At 35.7% G+C, this 18,875-nt stretch overlaps 1 protein-coding gene across 1 annotated transcript in view; it reads right to left on the bottom strand.

The window, feature by feature from the left end:
• Positions 1-7,520: 7,520 nt before the first annotated feature.
• HCRTR2 (hypocretin receptor 2) overlaps positions 7,521-18,875 on the bottom strand; it is a 179,409-nt gene continuing 168,054 nt past the window's right edge. The window contains exons 6-7 of the mRNA XM_027852981.1: positions 12,192-12,313; positions 7,521-7,750 (exon numbers count right to left, since the gene is read on the bottom strand). Coding sequence (XP_027708782.1) covers positions 7,521-7,750; positions 12,192-12,313 — 352 coding nt within the window. The remainder of the gene's footprint in view (positions 7,751-12,191; positions 12,314-18,875) is intronic.

Genomic DNA, 18,875 nt, shown 5'->3' with positions numbered 1-18,875 from the left:
GCTGAAATCTTAAAATCTGTGGACAAATCTTGGTTTGGAACTTTGTCTAATGTAATGAACAATTGAATCTTTGTGGTTATCAATAAGAATATTCAAAAAATTTTGAAGAGTTGTAGGATTTTTTTTTCTGAAATGTAAAAACTACCTAATAATGTGATCAGTGATTCACTAAAAGTCAGATATTTGGGGATAATGATGACTTCTAGGACCAAAGTGGTATTACTAACTGCTGAATCAGCACTAGAAATAATACAAATTCATCAAAACTTCAAAAAAAAAAGAAATTTAGTGATGTATGATGATAACTCAGGAAAGACTAGGGCTATATCTAATATTCATACTGTGCAGATGGTAGTTAAATGAGCTGATGAGATCACCAAGGTAGTGTGGGGAGAAAAAAGAAGAGGGACAAGAACAGAACTTTGGGAAACAATCAGAATTAAAGAGCATGATATGGAAGATGAGCTAGCCATGGCTTTGAGAAAAATTGGTCAGACATGTAGGAGGAGAATCAAGAAAGAGGTATCATGAAAAAACAGAAAGTAAAGAAAATGGGGGTGGTAGGCTTAGAGCACTTTGTCTAGATCACTCCTCTGCCCTTACCACATTCTACCTTGTATTACAAATTACTCCTCCTAGTAAATCATAAGATGCTTCAGAGAAGGAATTACGTTTTGTTTTGTTTTTTTTTTTTTAACATCTGTGTATCCCTAGTTCCTAGCAAATGACTTTGAAAATAGCAAATGCTTTATAAATTGTGAAGCAGATTCAACATGTGCCCAAGAGGTTATGGAACCATTTAGACAGTAAAAATAAAGATGGAGAAAGAAAAAAGACTGAGTTAATGGTAGGGGAATACATAAAAGGTGGAGAAGTAGAGGACGGGAAGTTAAATTAGCTATTTAATTTGTCTCCTTGCTTCCATTCTCTCTCCTTTTCAAGCCATCCTTCTCACAGCTGGTAAATGGATATTCCTAAATCACAGGTCTTACCTTTTTAATTCCCCTACTGAAGGAGATCTAGTGGCTCCCTATTATCTCTGGGATCCAACACAAGCTCCTCTGCTCAGTATTGAAAGTCTAGCTAGTTCCAATCTCTGTTGTTTATTATTCATTATTCATGTTCTCTTATTCTATAGTCTACCTAAAATAATCTGCTTGTTGCCCTCATACATGACCTTTCACCTTTTGTCCTTGTGGCTTTGCACAGGCTTTCCCTTATGCCTGGAATATAGTATCTCCTTTCCTTCATCTTGTAGAATCTTGTGCTTCCTTCAAAGCTCAGCTCAGGCATTATCTCCTACATAAGAACTTTAACAAAGCTACCAGCTGCTAGGGTCCCCTCTGGCTCATTATCTAGTAACACACACACACACACACACACACACACTTATATACATACATACATACACACACACACACACACACATATATACACTATATACACACACTATATATATATATATATATACACATAGATACATTCATACATTCTGTGTGTGTGTGTGTGAGAGAGAGAGAGAGAAGAGCTTAACACATAGTAGATGCTTAGTAAATAGCTTATTGAACCTCTTTCTTTACCTTCTATATCTCCAAATCCATGCATTCTCTATTTTCCCAGCTGACATTTGACATGTCACTATTAAATATTTTCAGAATGGTTTTAATTTCTACTTCTCATACCCAAAATGCAAATAACCTCTTTGCAGGGTCAAACATAGAGTTTAGCACTTCAGTGTGAATAAGTTTATTGTATCCCCTCTGGAGCAAATTTAAGAAAGAGTAGAGAAAGGAGAGCAAAAGGATATATGACATTTTGTTGAAGTTGGAAGAATACATTGATGCCAGTGATTAGAGAAAGAAGATACAAAAAGGAGAGGAGAAGAGACCCAGGATGCCAAATACAAATTCGTAATTTTGCATTATTAGCTTTGCTTCTCTCTGTGCCTTCCAGCTCTAGGATTCTATGGTTCTTTCCAGGTTAGTACTATTGTCCTAAATTCTAAAAAGGGCAAGGAAAGTAATGTAAAATTTCACCAATGATGAAAACTGCAAACTCATAGCAGTTCTCTATGGTTAATCAGAATCCTTTAATATGACAGCAACGTAGAATGTTCCTTTTATTATTTTTCTTATAATTTTTGAAAACTTTGACTTTACATTTTAAAATAAGGTTTCCAAAATTTGGCATGTTGATGAAAGAGCCATTTTTAACCAATTGAATTCATGCTTATGGTGAAAATTACACATCAAATTGCTGAAAAAAACTAAAGGACAACAAAGCCCTTGATTCTATTTTCCTTGTCTTTTAGCTTTGTCACATATATAGTTTTATTTAATATAATTATTTTATGCTTGCATTTTACATGACTTTTATATTTGATTACTCGTCATTTGTGACTTTCAGTATTTATCCTTACTTTTTCATTGTAATAACCTTTGCAAAAGGAATAAATAACTCAAAATCCCCAAATCTCTGACATCTGCACTGTCACTGTTTCAGAAAAATGCAAGAGAAAAAGAGACAGAAAGAGAGAGAGAGAGAGAGAGAGAGAGAGAGAGAGAGAGAGAGAGAGAGCTCAATCACTAAATACTCTGCTTGAGGCACTGATTCTATCCTCTGTTACTCAGATTTGACCCTAATTATGAGTGTTCTTATAATATAATCAACAACAATAATAATTTTTACACTACACTAAGGAAACTAGGAGATGTGATTACAGAGATCTCAATCTATTTTTTACTTTAAAATTATATGTATTAAAAACCATTAAGAGCTGTTTGAGTTATAATCCCATTGGTTTTGATGACTTTCCTTTTGTGAAATTGTCCAGGTCAGGAATAAGGACTTAAAATTTAGAAATTAATTTTGTTCAATTAGTGGCAGAGCATGATAATGTGCATATGGGGTGCAACAAACGTATTGATATATCATTCATAGCTCAAAATAGAACTTTCCTATTACTGTAGAGGGCAACACCATGCTGTCATTCCCTCAGGCTCCCAACTTAGAATCCCGGAGGCATCCTCAATCGCTCACTGTCTTCCACTCCCTATACCCAATTTGTTGCTAAGGCTTGTTGATTTCATCTCTGCAGCCTCTATTAAATATGTCCCCTTTTCTCCTCTGACACTGCCACCACTCTGGTGTAGGCCCTCATCACCTCACACCTGAACTATTACAGTAACCTGCTAGTGGGTCTGCCATTTCAAGTCTGTCTCCACTCCAATATATCCTCCATTCAGCCACCAAAACAATTTTCCTAAATCGCAAGTCTTATTGATGTCAGTATAACTCCAATGGCTTCCCATCACCTCCAGAATCAAATACAAAATCCTCTTTTTAACATTCAAAGACATTCATAACCATCACATTCTCTTGGGTCCAGTGACAATAACCTCCTTGTGATTCCATATACATGCACTCAATCTCTCTTGACTCTGGACATTTTCATTGGCTATCCACATGCTTGGAATGCACTCTTTCCTTATCTCCATGTACTCTCTTTCCTGGCTTCCTTTAAGATTCGACTAAGGAATCCTTTTCAACATCTCTTAATTCTAGTACCTTCCAAATGTAAGTATTTGTTTGCATATTGTCTCCCCCATTTATTGTGAGATCCTTGAGGATAGAGTCTATTTTGTGCCTCTTTGTATCCTCAGTGCTTATCTTAGTGCTTGGCACATAGTAGGTGCTTAATAAACGATTATTAATTGACTGACTGAAAAGCAGCTCTGATGCTCTAGGGTATATAAGGAGAAAATATTTGGGGAATTACATGAAAGGATAGTGGATATTCTACCCTTTCCTTTATTTTTAGTAAGAGTAGTTTTTAAAACCATTATTTGAGTTTATGATATCATTTTTGTTTTTCATGTTTTGGTCCTGATTTTTTTGTGGCAAATTACACACACACACACACACACGCGTGCACACACACACACACACACATATATATGTATATATATAATGTGTGTGTGTGTGTGTATATGTATGTATGTATGTATGTATGTATAGGAGATGCCAGTTAAACATAGCCTCTACATCCCACTGGTTTCCATGTTCTCCTATGTCTCCTTTGTGTCACTATCTGAAAACTAGCTGTTGTTAAACCCAGTAGTTCTAATCTATTATTTGAGAGTGAAACTATAAGGAATAACAAAATAACAAAAAGTAAAAGGTAGAAAAAAATGTCATCTTGAATTGAAGGTTTTCCAAAATACAGAAATTGATAAGAAGAGTCAATTTCTATTGGAACAGAACCTAGTACTACTATTTTAGGGTAGTCATAAAAAATTTGATGAATTTTTTAATCACTGTATATGATGAAAATAGTACCAGCTTAAAACTGAATTCATTAAGATCTTTAAGTTTTTTATTCTCATTCTGCCCCAGACATTAAGATTTTAGCATATCTTAATAACATTTTTGAAAGAACATTTTCCTTCATTTTTATACCAAGGTTTAAATATTGAAGTATATTGGGAGTGAAATATAATTGATATGCCTGTGATTCCTTTACAATTAGCTCATCAAAATTTTTTTAAGAGTAATTTAATGTCCAAAAAGCCTTCTGAGCCTTGGAGACTTTAAAAGTCATTTTCTTTAGAAACAGGAAGTCATCTCTTGCCAAGAATAAATGAATTAAAATATTTAGATCCCAGTTTGGGAAGAATCTTAGAAACAAAGAGTGTCAATTGAATTCTAAAATGGTCACAATTCACCTACCTACACCTACCAATACAATGGCAAATTCCTTTCTATCTTTTTTTTTTAATACAGCAAAGGAGGAATAAGCAGATGTACAGTGTATAAAGTAGAACACATTGACAACACATTCCCTTCTTTAATAAGTCTTCTCATTTTGTGTCTTTAGCACATAATGAGGTAAGTAGTTGACCGTTTTGTTCCATAGGATTGGCAGGGTTTCTGGACACCTGTTTCCTTACCATTTGTCCTGTTATGGTAATCATACCAAATTCAGTCATGTTGGAAGAATTCCTTAATCCAAGTGTTGAGAGCTATGTACTGTGGTATATAATTCTATTCCCAGATTTTCTTGTACGTGAGTTCTCTGCCAGTCTTTCAAAAATCTGTCTCCTTCAACAAAACTCAGACTCTCAGTAAATGTAAATAGGGAAACATATGGGTTTGATAGTTCTAGAAATCTTTTGTCAAGTTACCCATAAAGTGGCACAGAGGGGTTTTGGATCCAATCTTTTCCATATTGCACTTATCATATGGCAGTCTCTGGAAGAATGGCTATTGATTTGAATGAGAAAACAGTTGAGATTGCACATTGGTTCACATCTTAGTGTCTTTCCTCAGGATTCCAACCAGGTTGACAGGAGTGAAGGTGGTGGCCCTTGTTGTAGATACCTGTATAGTAAAAGACTTTATTTCATATAGATCACTGAAAAGCCACTGGAATGGTATTTTTAGTTAGGACAAAAGAATTTCAGGCTCCTGCCTCTATTCTTAATTCTCCTTCTTGTATTTGTAAGTACTAAGAATCATACCTTAGTTGCTGTTTTTTTTTTTGAAGTATACAAATATTAGCAGAAGATAAAACAGAGAAAGAACTTCATTTGCAGATGTTAAGCTCAAATCAATTTGCTAACATTTAATACATGGTAGAAATTGGAAAAAAATCTTATGGATATAAATGAGAAACTGCTTTACAAATTCTCAGTAAGAGGGCCTACATATATGTATGTGCATATATATATATATATATATATATACATACATACATACACAAATATAAATGGTTTACATTGTCATATGGTTGATGTTGGGTAATATAATTTCTATTGCAATAAGTATAATAAGCAAGTGAGTTAGAATACATAGATAATTAATAAAAGCTCAATGCAATTTTAATGTCCAAGATTAACAACTTGGCTTCAACAACAAACAGAAGACTGTCTGCTATATTTTGGAATGAAGCACCACTTATTCAAGTTTTTTTTAATTAAATTATTAAATCAGAAATGTCCATAGTAGTAAAATCTTTAATACTATGAATCCCATGTCTTACATAGGAAAGCACCCCTTGTATGAAACAATTTGTTTCTGTTTGGTCTTTCAAATTAAATATCACACCAAGCATAAGATTTGTAAAACATTTGTTTTGAACTGTTCTATTAAAATGTAGGTTCCAGATGAATAGAGATTGCTTCATTTTTTTGAATAGTTATATTCCCCAAATCACTAGAACAGTGCTTGGAACAGAGTAGGTGCTTTAAAAGTTTGTTGATTGATTGATACTAATATATAGTGAGCATATAGAGTACAGTTTAAACTGTAAATATATGATAAATTGAAAATTCAGTCAACTATCCCTCATTCTCCTTATAAAATGTATTACGTTGTTAATCCCACAAAATCAGCATAAGGAACATTGTCTTATTGATTATGAAAACAACATTTTATCTTATTTCCAAATACAATGTTAGAGAACTGTGATTTTTTTTCAAGTTTTCCTGAATAGATAATGTGTTCTTTAAAAACTAGAGAACTGATGAAAAACTATTATTTATTTCAGATTCCAAGCTCTATATTCTAATCTCACTTGCCCTTCTTGATTAGATAGTAAGAGGAATTTCAAGAGAAACTTGAAAAAACAGCTGAAGTTATAAAACGCAGAGCATTCATAAAAAATGAATGATGAAATGAATTGGCAAATTAAAACACATTGCATCTAATTTTTATGTAAAATGAAAATCAGCTGTTGAATTCCAGTTTTTTCTTTTTCTTTCTTTCTTTTTTTTCTTTTTCTTTTTCTTTTTTTTTTTTTTTTTGCTGGTGGGGAGGGAGTGGAGAGTTGTTGAGGGGAAACTTGTGTTTTCACTGGTGAAGGGAACTCTTAACATGGAAACTTTCTACACCAAAGCTGCTGGGCTTCTCATTTAGCTTCTAGTCTCCTAGGAATGAGAGAATGCTGAATGGTTACATGACTTTATCATATTCATTCAATTCATATGTGACAGAGGCAGGAATTTAACTCAGATATCATATTATTTTAATAGAAATATTTATTCAGACATTCCTTTGGAAGTCTGTTATTTCTTCTGTTTGAAATTTAACATTAAATCATCATATATATCTGAGGCAGTTAAAAGGGGTAAACTGCTTTTTGAACAGAAATAAATCACTTAAAATCACTTTGCTTTGGAAGTAAGAGATTAAAGTTATTAGACAATTTAAAATGAATGGATAAATATAGAAATTATTCATTCAACTTATCCTGCATCTGAAATATTGTTAAGCAATAATTTTAACTTGCAAGCAAAGTTGTTGAAATTAATGTTTTCAACAAAAGTTTCAAAATATAGTAATTGTCATTAAAAAGTTAACTTTTTATAACTTGGCAATATAATTAGGAAACAACTTTGTTAACTCTGAGTTGAAAGCTGAACATTTATGTTGGGCCCATACTCTTGCTTTACCTTTGGATGATCAGATTTCAATGCACATAGACTTTTTATTAAGCTATCCTTGATGTAGGAATAAATATTCTACCAGTTGTGAAGTGGTCCAGCTCCATTTGCTGCTGGGAGTGTGCTTATGCTCGTCAGTACAACGTGTTCTGAAAGTTTCGATACATTATCAAAACTACTGAATTGGGTAGTCAAGGATTTCCGACTCTCTGTGCTTGTCCGTCCCCGGGCAAGTCGTTCATCCTGGCGAGGGTTAACTCCAAGGCAACAACAAGAAAATGCTGCTTTAAATTCCTCCCGAAACTTTCCTGGCAATTCAGTCAGAAAGAAAGGAAAAGGAATTATGTGCAAATATGTTTCAAGAAAACATGAATACAGTAAATAGAAGTGGCTCACTCAAACCAAATAAAGGTTAAAGTATGACATTGTGCTAGTACAATGAAAACAGGAAAAGGAAATTGAATTTAGTAAAATCTTGAAAAATCTGTATCTTTTTATTTATGAATTGATATACTTTCATTTAGATATATGAGGTGTGACTAAAAAGTAATGATATTGATTTTTGTATATAGACCCCATCTCCTTACTTTCTTCTCTCTGTCTCTCTGTCTCTCTGTCTCTCTCTCTCTCTCTCTCACACACACACACACACAGACACACACACACACACACACACTCATGTGTGATATATATTTTTCTCATGGACACATACATATCATAGAACCAGAAGGCCTTTGATGGAAATGTTTTTTAAAGATGCTTATTCCAATGACCTTATTTAATGGATAAGGAAATTGGTATCTCATGAACAAGGAAGCAGAGAAAGAAGTCTTATGAGGTAACAAGAGAAAACTGTATACACAACCCAAAATAAAACTGGCTGAAATGTTTAAAATGCCTTTTTTTTCTTTTTGGTTTAAATCTACAGAATGTCAATCAATTTGATTGAATAGTTATCATCAACCTTGACTTATCCCTAATGCAACTCTCAGTGGCAATAAGTCCACCCTGTAGTGACCTTCACTGTGGGTTTAACTCCTCCTCAATGTCTTTCCTCCAGCCATGGGTAGACATGGACTTGGGTACAGTCTTCTAACTTGATAGAAAATAAAATATGTTGTATATCTACATAATATTTAACAAGCTGAAATGTGAAAAAAGTCATTTTTCCACTACTCAATGACAAATAATACAATTATTGAAAGTCAGAACCAGAAAAGACCTTAGAGCTCAGCTAATCAGGTCTCCCTATTTTATAGATAAATAAGCTGAAGCCCTGTGGTGTCAGACTGTTTGTTTGAGGTTATACAACTATGTAATGGCAGAGTTTAGACTAAATCTCTTGCCTTCTAGAGTATAGCTCAGTATTCTTTTCAATATATCAAGTTACCCTAGTTAGACTTGTTTTTTCCGCTTTGTGCAGATATAATGATAGCGAAACAAAAAAGCAATGGGTCAGTGGCATCCATTAAAAAATCAATTGTTTATTTTTTCCTAGGTTTTGTAGTATATATCATGAGATGGTATTATAGCAGAAAGAATACAGAGCCCTTGAGTCAGGGATCCTACGTTTCAATCTCATGTCCAATTCTTCTCTTATCTAACTCTAACTTCTCTGTTGACCTCCAGTCTTACTTCTCCAATTGCCCATTGGACATCTTGAACTGGGCATCTTATAGATATCTTAAACTCAATATATCCAAAATTGAACTCATTTGTTAACTTTCCCTTCAAACCCTCCTCTCTTCCTAACTTCCCTATTACTATAAAGGACACCATCATTTTCCCAGTAAATTACACAAGCTCGCAATCTAAGGTTCATCCTTGACTTTCAAACCTCATATCAAATCTGATTCAAAGGTCTATTGATTTGACTGTCAAAACATCACTCATATATTCCCCCTTCTCTCCTTTTGCACTAACATCATGCCTTTATCACCTCACACCTGGACTATTAAAAGAGTCTATTGGTTGATCTCTCTGATGCAAAGCTGTCTCCACTCCATTCTATTCTACACTTAGTTGTTAAAGTCATCTTCCTAAATTGCAAGTCTGACCTCTCTCACCCTACTCAATAAACTCATGTCTCCCTATTACCTGCAGGATCAATTATAAAATCCCCTGCCTTTCTAGTCTTCTTAAACTTCCCCCCTTCCACATACTCTGCAATTCAAGGACATTGACCTCCTTTCTATCCCTTGAATAAGACCCTCCATCTCCTCACTCCAGACACTTTCATTGGCTATCCTTCATTATTGAAATGCTCTCCCTCCTCATCTTTATCTCCTGACTTTGCTGTCACACTCCAAGTCCCAGCTAAATCCCCACTTTCTGCAAGAAGTCTTTTCTTACACACCCCCCCTTTAATTCTACATTTATCCTTTTGTTGATTACCTCTAATGCCTGTACTTATCTTGCACATATATCTTGTTAGTACATAGCTGTTTGAATGTTGGCTCCCCCATTAGACCGTGAGCTTTGTGAGGGTAGGAAAGGTCTTTTTACCTATCTTTGCATGCTCAAAAAATAGCACAGTGCCTGTCATAAAGTAGGTGTTTAACAAATATTTATTGACTGCATGACTGATTGATGCTCTCTGCTTTTGTGACCTTGAGTAAATCACTTAGCTTTTATGGGACTCAGTTTATTCATTTGTAAAATGATAGGCTTAGGCAAATCAGCCTTAGAGGTCCCTTCCAGCTTTGGAGCCATAATCTTATCAAAATAAATTATGGTTTATCATGTATACAGATATGAAAATTTCTATTGAAAATCAAGTTTTGACTTAAATATTTGGTGCATGGAAAAGCTTTTCCCCCAAAACATACAATATCATTTTTTTCATCCCATTAATCTACTTTAAATCTGACATCGTCCAAGTGATGGCTTTAGATATGTATGTAAAGTGTGTGTGTGTATGTGTTTAAGGAGGGAGATACCGTGATTAAGGCGCATAACCTCATAACATAATGCCTCCTTACCTTTACTTTCTGGCTTCCCTGCCTTTCTCCAAGACTAAACTAAAATCCTACCTTTTTTTTTTTTTTAGTAGATCTTTCTGAGTCCCCTCCCTCATACACTCCCAGTACTCCCCCTCCCCCCAGATTATCTTCCATTTACGCTGTATATGTCTCCATGTATTTTTTTTTTTCATGTTGCCTCCCCTATTAGAATGCAAGGTCTTTTAGGTCATGGATTATGGTGTTGCCTTTATAGAATCCCTGCTCATAGTTTAGGGCCTGGCTTATTGGTTGACTGATTAGTACCTAGAGATAAATACTAGATCTGTGGTTTCACTGATACAGAGAACTCTCAAAAGTAGAAACTCCCTTTACCAATTCCATCTGACACTTTCTTTAAAACTTACAGGCTTAAAGGTTTGCCTAAAGAACTTAGTGGTTAAATTTCTCTCCTTCAGTCACAGAGCCAGTGTTTATCAGAGGCAAGATTTGAGCTGTAAAAGGAAATGGCAAACCACTCCAATATCTTTGCCAAGAAAACCCCAAATGGGATCATGAAGGGTCAGACACAACTGAAAACTGAACAACAAATAACAAAAGACTTGAGCATAGCACTTCCTGTCTCCAAGGAAAGCTGTAGGTATTCGGTAAAAGTTTGATGAATGAATTAACTTAAACATATGTTTGAAATTACAATTCAAATTAACATGACAAGATGACACCATATATAAACTACTGACTTTTAATCTTTTTTTTTAAATTTCGAGAAATATAAGTTTATGTAAAATAATTCTATTCTGCTTGGGCCATACATTATTTCTACTCCTTGACTTAAGTGTTTGTTTGAGCTTGTCATTGTATTTAAGTCATACAGGGTAGATAACCCAATAGAACCAGTAGCCAAGAGAAATAGAAATAAAACAAAATATTTTATTGGGAGTGTGGGAGGGTGAAGTAAAATGTATTCAAAGTGATCTTATGGCAGCTATACAGGGTGTCCCAAAAGTCTTACTGCAGTTTAAACTTAGCTTAGTATATCTAGTTTCTATATAGTGCTATCTTGAATTGTAATTTCAAACATGTTTCAATTACTTCATTCAGCAAACTTTTATTAAATGGCTATAGCTGTCCTTGAAGTCAGGAATACCTAGGTTCAAGTCTCACCTCTTATAAAAACTGGCTCTGTGACTGAAGGTGAGTAATTTAACCACTAAGTGCTTTATGCAAACCTCTTTACTAAATTTAGCTAAAACTAAGCTTAAAAGTGCAGTAAGAGTTTTGGGAGACCCTGTGTACTTTTATTTCCCAGAGGTTGAAAATACTTGATGCTTTATTTTCAAGTAAAAAGCCACATATGTTTCTGTAAATAACAGAGTTTCACTCCTAGGTAAAACTAGTGAGTTTCTATAGTCTTTTGCCTCAAACATACTATGATTTTATTTAATAGTACTTATTAAACAAGTGTTATTAGTGATGCTGAGTCAATATATTAAAACAATGTATAAATTGATTAATTTCCCACAGTTTGTACTTTTTGGTATTTCCTGCCACTTTCACAGGAAAAAAAAGTACAAATAAAAGGATTTACTGCATTTCAATTTGGTAGAATATGCACTTTCTGTCACCACGGAGGAAATACAAAATAAGGGAAGCCAGGATGAACTGATCTCATTGTATGGCGACTGAATTGGTCTGGCATTTCAGAGCCAGCCTCAAAAACCTCCTTTTCATTACAGGCTACATGCTGGCGAGAACTTGGATTTCATAGGTGGAGCAATGGAAAACTCACCACTGAGAAAGTTATAAATAATTGGGTTTGCAGCACTGTTGGCATAGACAAGCCAGTGTGAGAATGTAAACCAGGCATACACAGTCTCTCTGTCTTCTGTATAGGCAAACATCCCAAATACCCTGCAAAAAGGGAAAAAAAATAAGTTACAGAATCTTTTGATTAGATAGAGAAAAAGGTTTTCAAATAGGAAGAACATAGTGAATAGAGAACCTGCAGTCTGAAAGAACTGAGTACAAATTTAGCCTGAGACATACTTATTGGCTGAGTGACCCTGGCCAAGTCACTTAATCTGTCTGTTTCAGTTTCCTCATCTGCAAAATAGGGATAATAAGAGCACCTATTACTTATAGGTGTTGTGAGGATTGAATGACATAATATTTGTAAAGCCCTTAGCATAGTACCTGGCTCATAAATGTTAGCTGCTGTAGAAATGTTAGCTATTAGTATATATTTTATTTTTGTTATGAGTAAACCTGAGGGTAGAGATTATATGACTTATGAAATACTATTATTGAAAGCCTAATGAGACATAGAAATGTCAATATCCCTGTCTTAATTCATCCCATTGCTAAATATCTTGTGATAAAATTCCATTAGATTTCTATTATCTTTGTACTCAAATTTTAGAATGTGAGAGGTAATATGCTATAGCGGCTAAGAGGGTGCACCCACCTTGAACTAAGGAAGGATGTCCTTCCTCTGATGCAGACAGGTTTGACTATGGGCAAGTCATCTTCTCTGTGTCCCAGGCAATGATCTAAATAAGACTACAAGTGGCAGATGATTCACCTGCATGTCCTGGAGGGAACATTATGCCTAATCCTCTACAATGATGAAATCACATGTGAAAACAAAAGAATGAGAAAACCAAAAATTCTCTAGGAGATCATAGTTCCTAAGTACAGGAAAGAATCTCCATATTAAATTCAAATCATCAAACATTTATCAGCAGCTTTCTGTGTGCAAAGTCCTGAGCTGTTCACTGTGAGAAATAGGAAGATTAGAAAAGATAGGTCTCTGTCTTCATAGAGCTAATAGTTTAGTGGGAAGATAAGTCATGTAAATGATACAGAGGCAGTGAGGTGATATCATGGATAATATTTTGGACTTTGAACTGAGAAGAACTCAGTTCAAATCCGTCCACTGACACTTCTTAGCTGTGTGACCCTGGATAAGTCTTTTAAGCTCTCTTAGCCTCAGTTCCCTCATCTTAAAATGGGAATAACTATAACAGCTCCCTACTAGCATTGTTGTGAGGACCAAATGAGGAAGCATAGGTAAAGCATTTTGTAAGCCTTAAAGCTTATGTAAATGATAGCTATTATTATCAAGGTAATATAAATACAAAATAGTACATTGAAAATAATACAAGAAAGCCATGCAAAACAAAGTGTTTTGTGATGTATTTACCAACTAGAAGCACCAGAGGAGGCTTCTTAGAGGAGAGGAGATTTGAATTGGGCTTGAAAAAGTAGGTAGAAATTCAACAGTTGAGGAGAGAGAAGCCACAAGGAACAGTGGGAAGCAATGAGTAGTTCACAGGTAGAAAAAGAATAATTTGATTTATATGAATATAAGAGATGAAACTAGACAGGTAAAGTCACCAGATTGTTAGTGGTTCTGCATGTCTAATAAAGCAGTTCAAATTTTATTTGGAAGCCACAGAGAACCCAGGTTTTTTATTCGGAATAATGATATGACCAGATTTATGTATAAGAAAGAGTAGGCTGGCAGCAATAGGAAGGATAGAGCCCAGAAACAGAATAGCACTCCCAAGCTAGACAGCTTTTCATTTCACCTCTGGCTATGTTGAGATTTAGGGGTGCTGGGACCCCACAATCACAACACTCAGGTCCTGCCCAAAAGCATTTGACCCAAGCCTTCTTTCAGTCAATGATAAGGTTTATTAGAACAGCCTCCATATTGTCCAGACTCTTAAGGAATCTGAACATTTGTGAGCTATTGGCTAGGTTCTTAAGGAATCTGAGCATTTGACTAGATTATAAGAATCTGAGCAGTGACTAGATTTTAAGAATCTTAGCACCTTAATGGAGACAAGATGGACTTTATATACAGAAAGACTGGGGGAGAGATCTAGGAGTAGCCAAGTAGTTTGCAGGGACTGTGTGGTAGTAGAATGCCAGGGACCTGGACCACGTGGCCAGGGGAGAATGGAGCCTAGCTAGGATTAAGGGTAGGAGGTGGCCTGGAGCAGTAGGGAGGTAAGACAATGGAGGGCTAGGCTAGGTTAAAGGTAAAAGAGAATTGGGAGATTGGGGGTTTAGCCACAATGAAAGGCCAGTTTATGGGATTATAGCCTCAGGCAAATGCCAGAGATTTGGCCATGTGGGAAAGTCCAGGGTTTTTCATTTTTGGAGTCCAGAACTCATCCTCATCAGCTGCACTCCTTTATTTTGGCCTACTATCTTGCCCTTTCCCACTCTGTCACTGTCTTTTTCAGTATTCTTTTGCGTGTTGTCTTCCAACAATTGATTGTAAGCTCCTTGAGGGTAAAGACTCTTTTTTTTTTTAATATATATATTTGCATCTCCATTGCCTACTTCAATGCCTGGAACATACATATTAGATACTTAATAAATGTTTATTAACTGACGACTGTAGGAAGACCTGTTTGAAGACTATGTAATAGTCCAAATAACAACCTGTAAGAGGATAAAAGCAGTAAAAATTGAGAGGAAGAGGTGAATGCAAGAGATTTTGGAAGGGCAGAAATGGTGGTGCTTGATAATGGACTGGCAATAACCAGTAAGGGAAAAGGAAGAGTCAAAGACAACGCTAAGGTTTTGATCATAGGACATTGGGTAATCAGTGTTGCTACTAGTACAGGGGTGGGGAACCTGCAGCCTTGAAGTCACATGTGGCCTTCTAAGTCCTTGGGTGATGCCTTTTGATTGAGTCCAAGTTTTACAGAACAAATTCTTTTATAAAGGTGATTTGTTCTATGAAATTTAGATTCAGTCAAAGGACTGCACTTGAGGACCTAGAGGGTAACATGTGACCTTGAGGCCGCAGGTTCCCCACCCCTGTACTAGTAGAAATGGTTCATTTCCTGTTTATATAAAGAAGACCAAGTTTTGAGAGAAAGAAAATCTCAGTTTGGGACATGTTGTGTACAGAGAGGCTGATAGTTTTATATGTTTGCAGTCTGACTGGCCAATTTGTAGCTTATCCCTGAATAAATAAAGCTTTCACTTGGGGTTTTGAAAATAATATATTTTTTTCAAAAGTTCATAATTACATATAAAAGTCAATCAATCAATCAATCAACAAGCCTTTAATGATCGTATACTCATATATGTAGACAGGTAATGCTAACACACTGAAGCTGAGCCCTTACTCCATCTCCTCATTCCTCCTCCCACCCCCACACCCTAGTTGTGTATCCCTGTGAACAATCTCCTTGTGTCACAGATCTAGAGTTGGAACCTCAGGGACTTTCTATCTGAAGACTTTCATTTTATGGATGAGGGTGTAGAGGCCCATGATGGGATTATTGGTCTAAACACAGTAGGGACCTTGGAGGTTATAGAGACAGACTTCTTCCTTTGAGGAACTGAAGAGGTTAACTGAATTACTCAAGTTTATACAGATAATAAGCATAAGATCTGGGATTTGAACCAAGCGTTTTGACTCTAGATTCAGCACTCTTTCCCCCATACCATGCCCAACACCCTAGTTCCTTTAAAATGAATATGACTTTTCAAATATCCATTCTCCAGCAATCCTAGCATAGGAAGGGAGAGTAAAACAAAAACATAAGCATGAAATACATTGAGGATACTGCAATTAACCGTGGAGCAGGGGTTCTGAATTTGGGGTCATGAACTTTTTTTTTAATCTATAATTCTATTTCAATAGAATTTCTTCCCTTTGTAATCCTATATATTTTATGCATTTAAAAACACTAATGGGGGGGCAGCTAGGTGACACAGTGGACAAAGCACCAGCCCTGGAGTCAGGAGGACCTGAGTTCAAATCCAGCCTTAGACGCTAACTAGCTGGGCAAGTTATTTAACCTGGGCAAGTCATTTAACCCCCATTGTCTCTTAAAAAAACAAACAAACAAAGAACAAAAACAAAACAAAACACTAAGGGGTCTGAGAAGGGGTCCACAGGCTTCACCTGACCACCAAAAGGATCTATGACACAGAAAAGGTTTAGAACCCCTACCATAGAACATGCTATATCTGTATTAATCTTTGCTGTCTTGTCATCATCAATAAACATATGAATAGTTAAAAAGCTAAAAGGGACCTTCAAAGGCCATTGAGTTCCCCATAGATGAGGAAATTAAAGCCCTGAGAGGATAAGTGACTTGTCCCAGGGTCCCACAACTAGTAAGTACCTTAGGGAACATGTGATCTCAGGTCATCCTGACTCCAAGTCCAGGGCTCTATCCAATATGTAATATTGTCTTCAGCAGTGAGAATTAAGAAAGAACTTCACGGAAGAAGTAGGATTTGAAGTCTTTTGGAAAGAAAAATAATTTGGCTGGCTAGACAGAAAGATATTTTTTCCAGGCATAAAACACGTAAGTGTGCATGAGGAAAAAAAAAGGTGGGAAAATTATATTTTTAAGTAAATGGACATAGAAAGGACAATTTTTAAAGTTTAACAACTTTAAAAAGTTAAAAAATTTAAAAAAACAAAGAAAAGAGTAAGATGATGGAAAATCTGATAAGGATAATTTGTTTCAATTTCAGGTGGAAAGAATAGCCAAATGAATGGAAGGTACTGAAAATCAAGAGGATAAGAAGATTATCGGTATTTGGAATGAACGAAAGTCACAAGTGTTAAGAAGTAGAAAATCCAGAGAGTTAACATGCAGGAAGAGAAAGCCAGAGAGTAGTAAAAATTAATTTTAGTTCAATTAGAGTAAATCTTTAAAAATGCAAGCCACCTTACAATACACAAATGAATTTGCAGAGGTGAGACCAGACAGCCAGACAGATTGGAGTGCCTCCAGGACAGATGGCAACACAAAGGGAGAAGAGAACAGGTCCATTATTGTGTGTGTGTGTGTGTGTGTGTGTGTGTGTGTGTGTGTGTTTGTATTTGGCAAAGTGCTTCAAAATCACAATTGATAATGTGAATTAAGGAACTTTCACCTCCTCCTTCTAGGGTTTTATGTAACTCCTTTACCTCTAGGGTACCACCACCTTCATATCACATCTTTTAAGTCTGCCTATGCTATTAAGTGATAGTTCTGAAAATGGGTTCATTTCCTCCCCCTCCTCTTTTACTGCAAACACTATTAAATAATCAAAACCAAGAGTTGATTTAAAGCCAAAAGGAGAGCTAAAGAACTTGCAGCTGGTTATACCACCTTTGGTTTGTCTGATTCCAGCCAAAGCTGTCTTTTTACTCTTTCTCTCCCTCTCCAGGGTCCCCAGCTGCGGAGAATCTGATATTGACTCTGAGTCAAGGGAAAGTGAGAGCAACAACTCTCACTTTAGCTTGGAGCATATTGTAAACAGGATTAGAATTGCCTGGGGATTGTGTGCAACAGTTAGGATAATTCCTAGTAATGTTGGCTGGTCACCAAACTCAGGTGCCACTGCCCACTTAAGTCCATCTGCAAACCATACTACTTGCCAGAGTCTCTACTGAGTTGCAATGTCTAGCAAATGCTATGTTTTCTTTTACTATAAAATCCTCTGTTGAGTTTTATTAATAATCACTTTAGGAATGATTCACTAGCCTTTTTTTTTTTTAGTGGGCTTTTCCTTGCTTTTAACAAGTATAACATTCTAAAACTGTCCTGATTTGAGTGCCTTTTAGGACTCTCAAATCCACTGCTAAGTATAATTAAAGCTCCAGCATTCCATTCTTATTGCTTTGAAGGGTTCTTAACTTTGTGCAGGTCTGGATTCTTTCTGCAGTTTGGTGAAGCCTATGGACCCCTTTGTAGAACAATGTTATTTCAGTGAATATAATATATAGTATTGCAAAGGAAATAAATTATATTTAATTACCATTATCAAAATTCATGGGGAAAACAAAACAAATGCCAAACAAAAATAATTTTAAGCAACTGGGATTAAGAACCCTTTCATCTAAATTCAACCCTGACTGGATCTCTGCTTATTTTGAAAAACAAAACAAAACAAAACAAAAACATTTATTCAGATTTAAAACAAAGATTTCAGATCTTTAAAGCAATTCACTTGTTGGATCTTTTTGATTTCTTGAAGGCTTAACAATTAACTTGAAAGCATTTGAGAGCACCTGTCTTGTTTGTCATCAGGAAGGGGATATGAATTGACATGGGTATATTTCAAGAGTTCCCCAAATCCATTCAGTTAACCTGTTGATTCACTGGCCATTAATACCATTTTATTTTGGGAGGCAAAAAAATCAGATTTTGACTTCTTTCTGTACCCCAAATCCTAGAAGCAGTGAACTTTAGTTTGAGGAATGTCATTTATATTTTCAAATATCTTGTTTTTGTTATTCAGCTGTGTCCAGTTCTTCATGACTCCATTTGTGGTTTTCATGGCAAAGATACTAGAGGGGTTTGCCATTTCTTCCTCCAGCTCATCTTACAGATGAGGAACTGAGACACATAGGATTAAGTGACTTGTCTGCAGTCACACAGCTAATAATTGTCTGGGGCTGGATTTGAGCTCAGGAGGTTGAATCTTTCTAACTTCAAGCCTG

The sequence above is a fragment of the Vombatus ursinus genome, unplaced genomic scaffold, assembly GCF_900497805.2.
Source record: "Vombatus ursinus unplaced genomic scaffold, bare-nosed wombat genome assembly UNPS02009835.1, whole genome shotgun sequence".
NCBI lineage: Eukaryota > Metazoa > Chordata > Mammalia > Diprotodontia > Vombatidae > Vombatus > Vombatus ursinus.
Note: the sequence above shows the minus strand (reverse complement) of the source record. Positions and strands in the feature narration are given on the sequence as shown.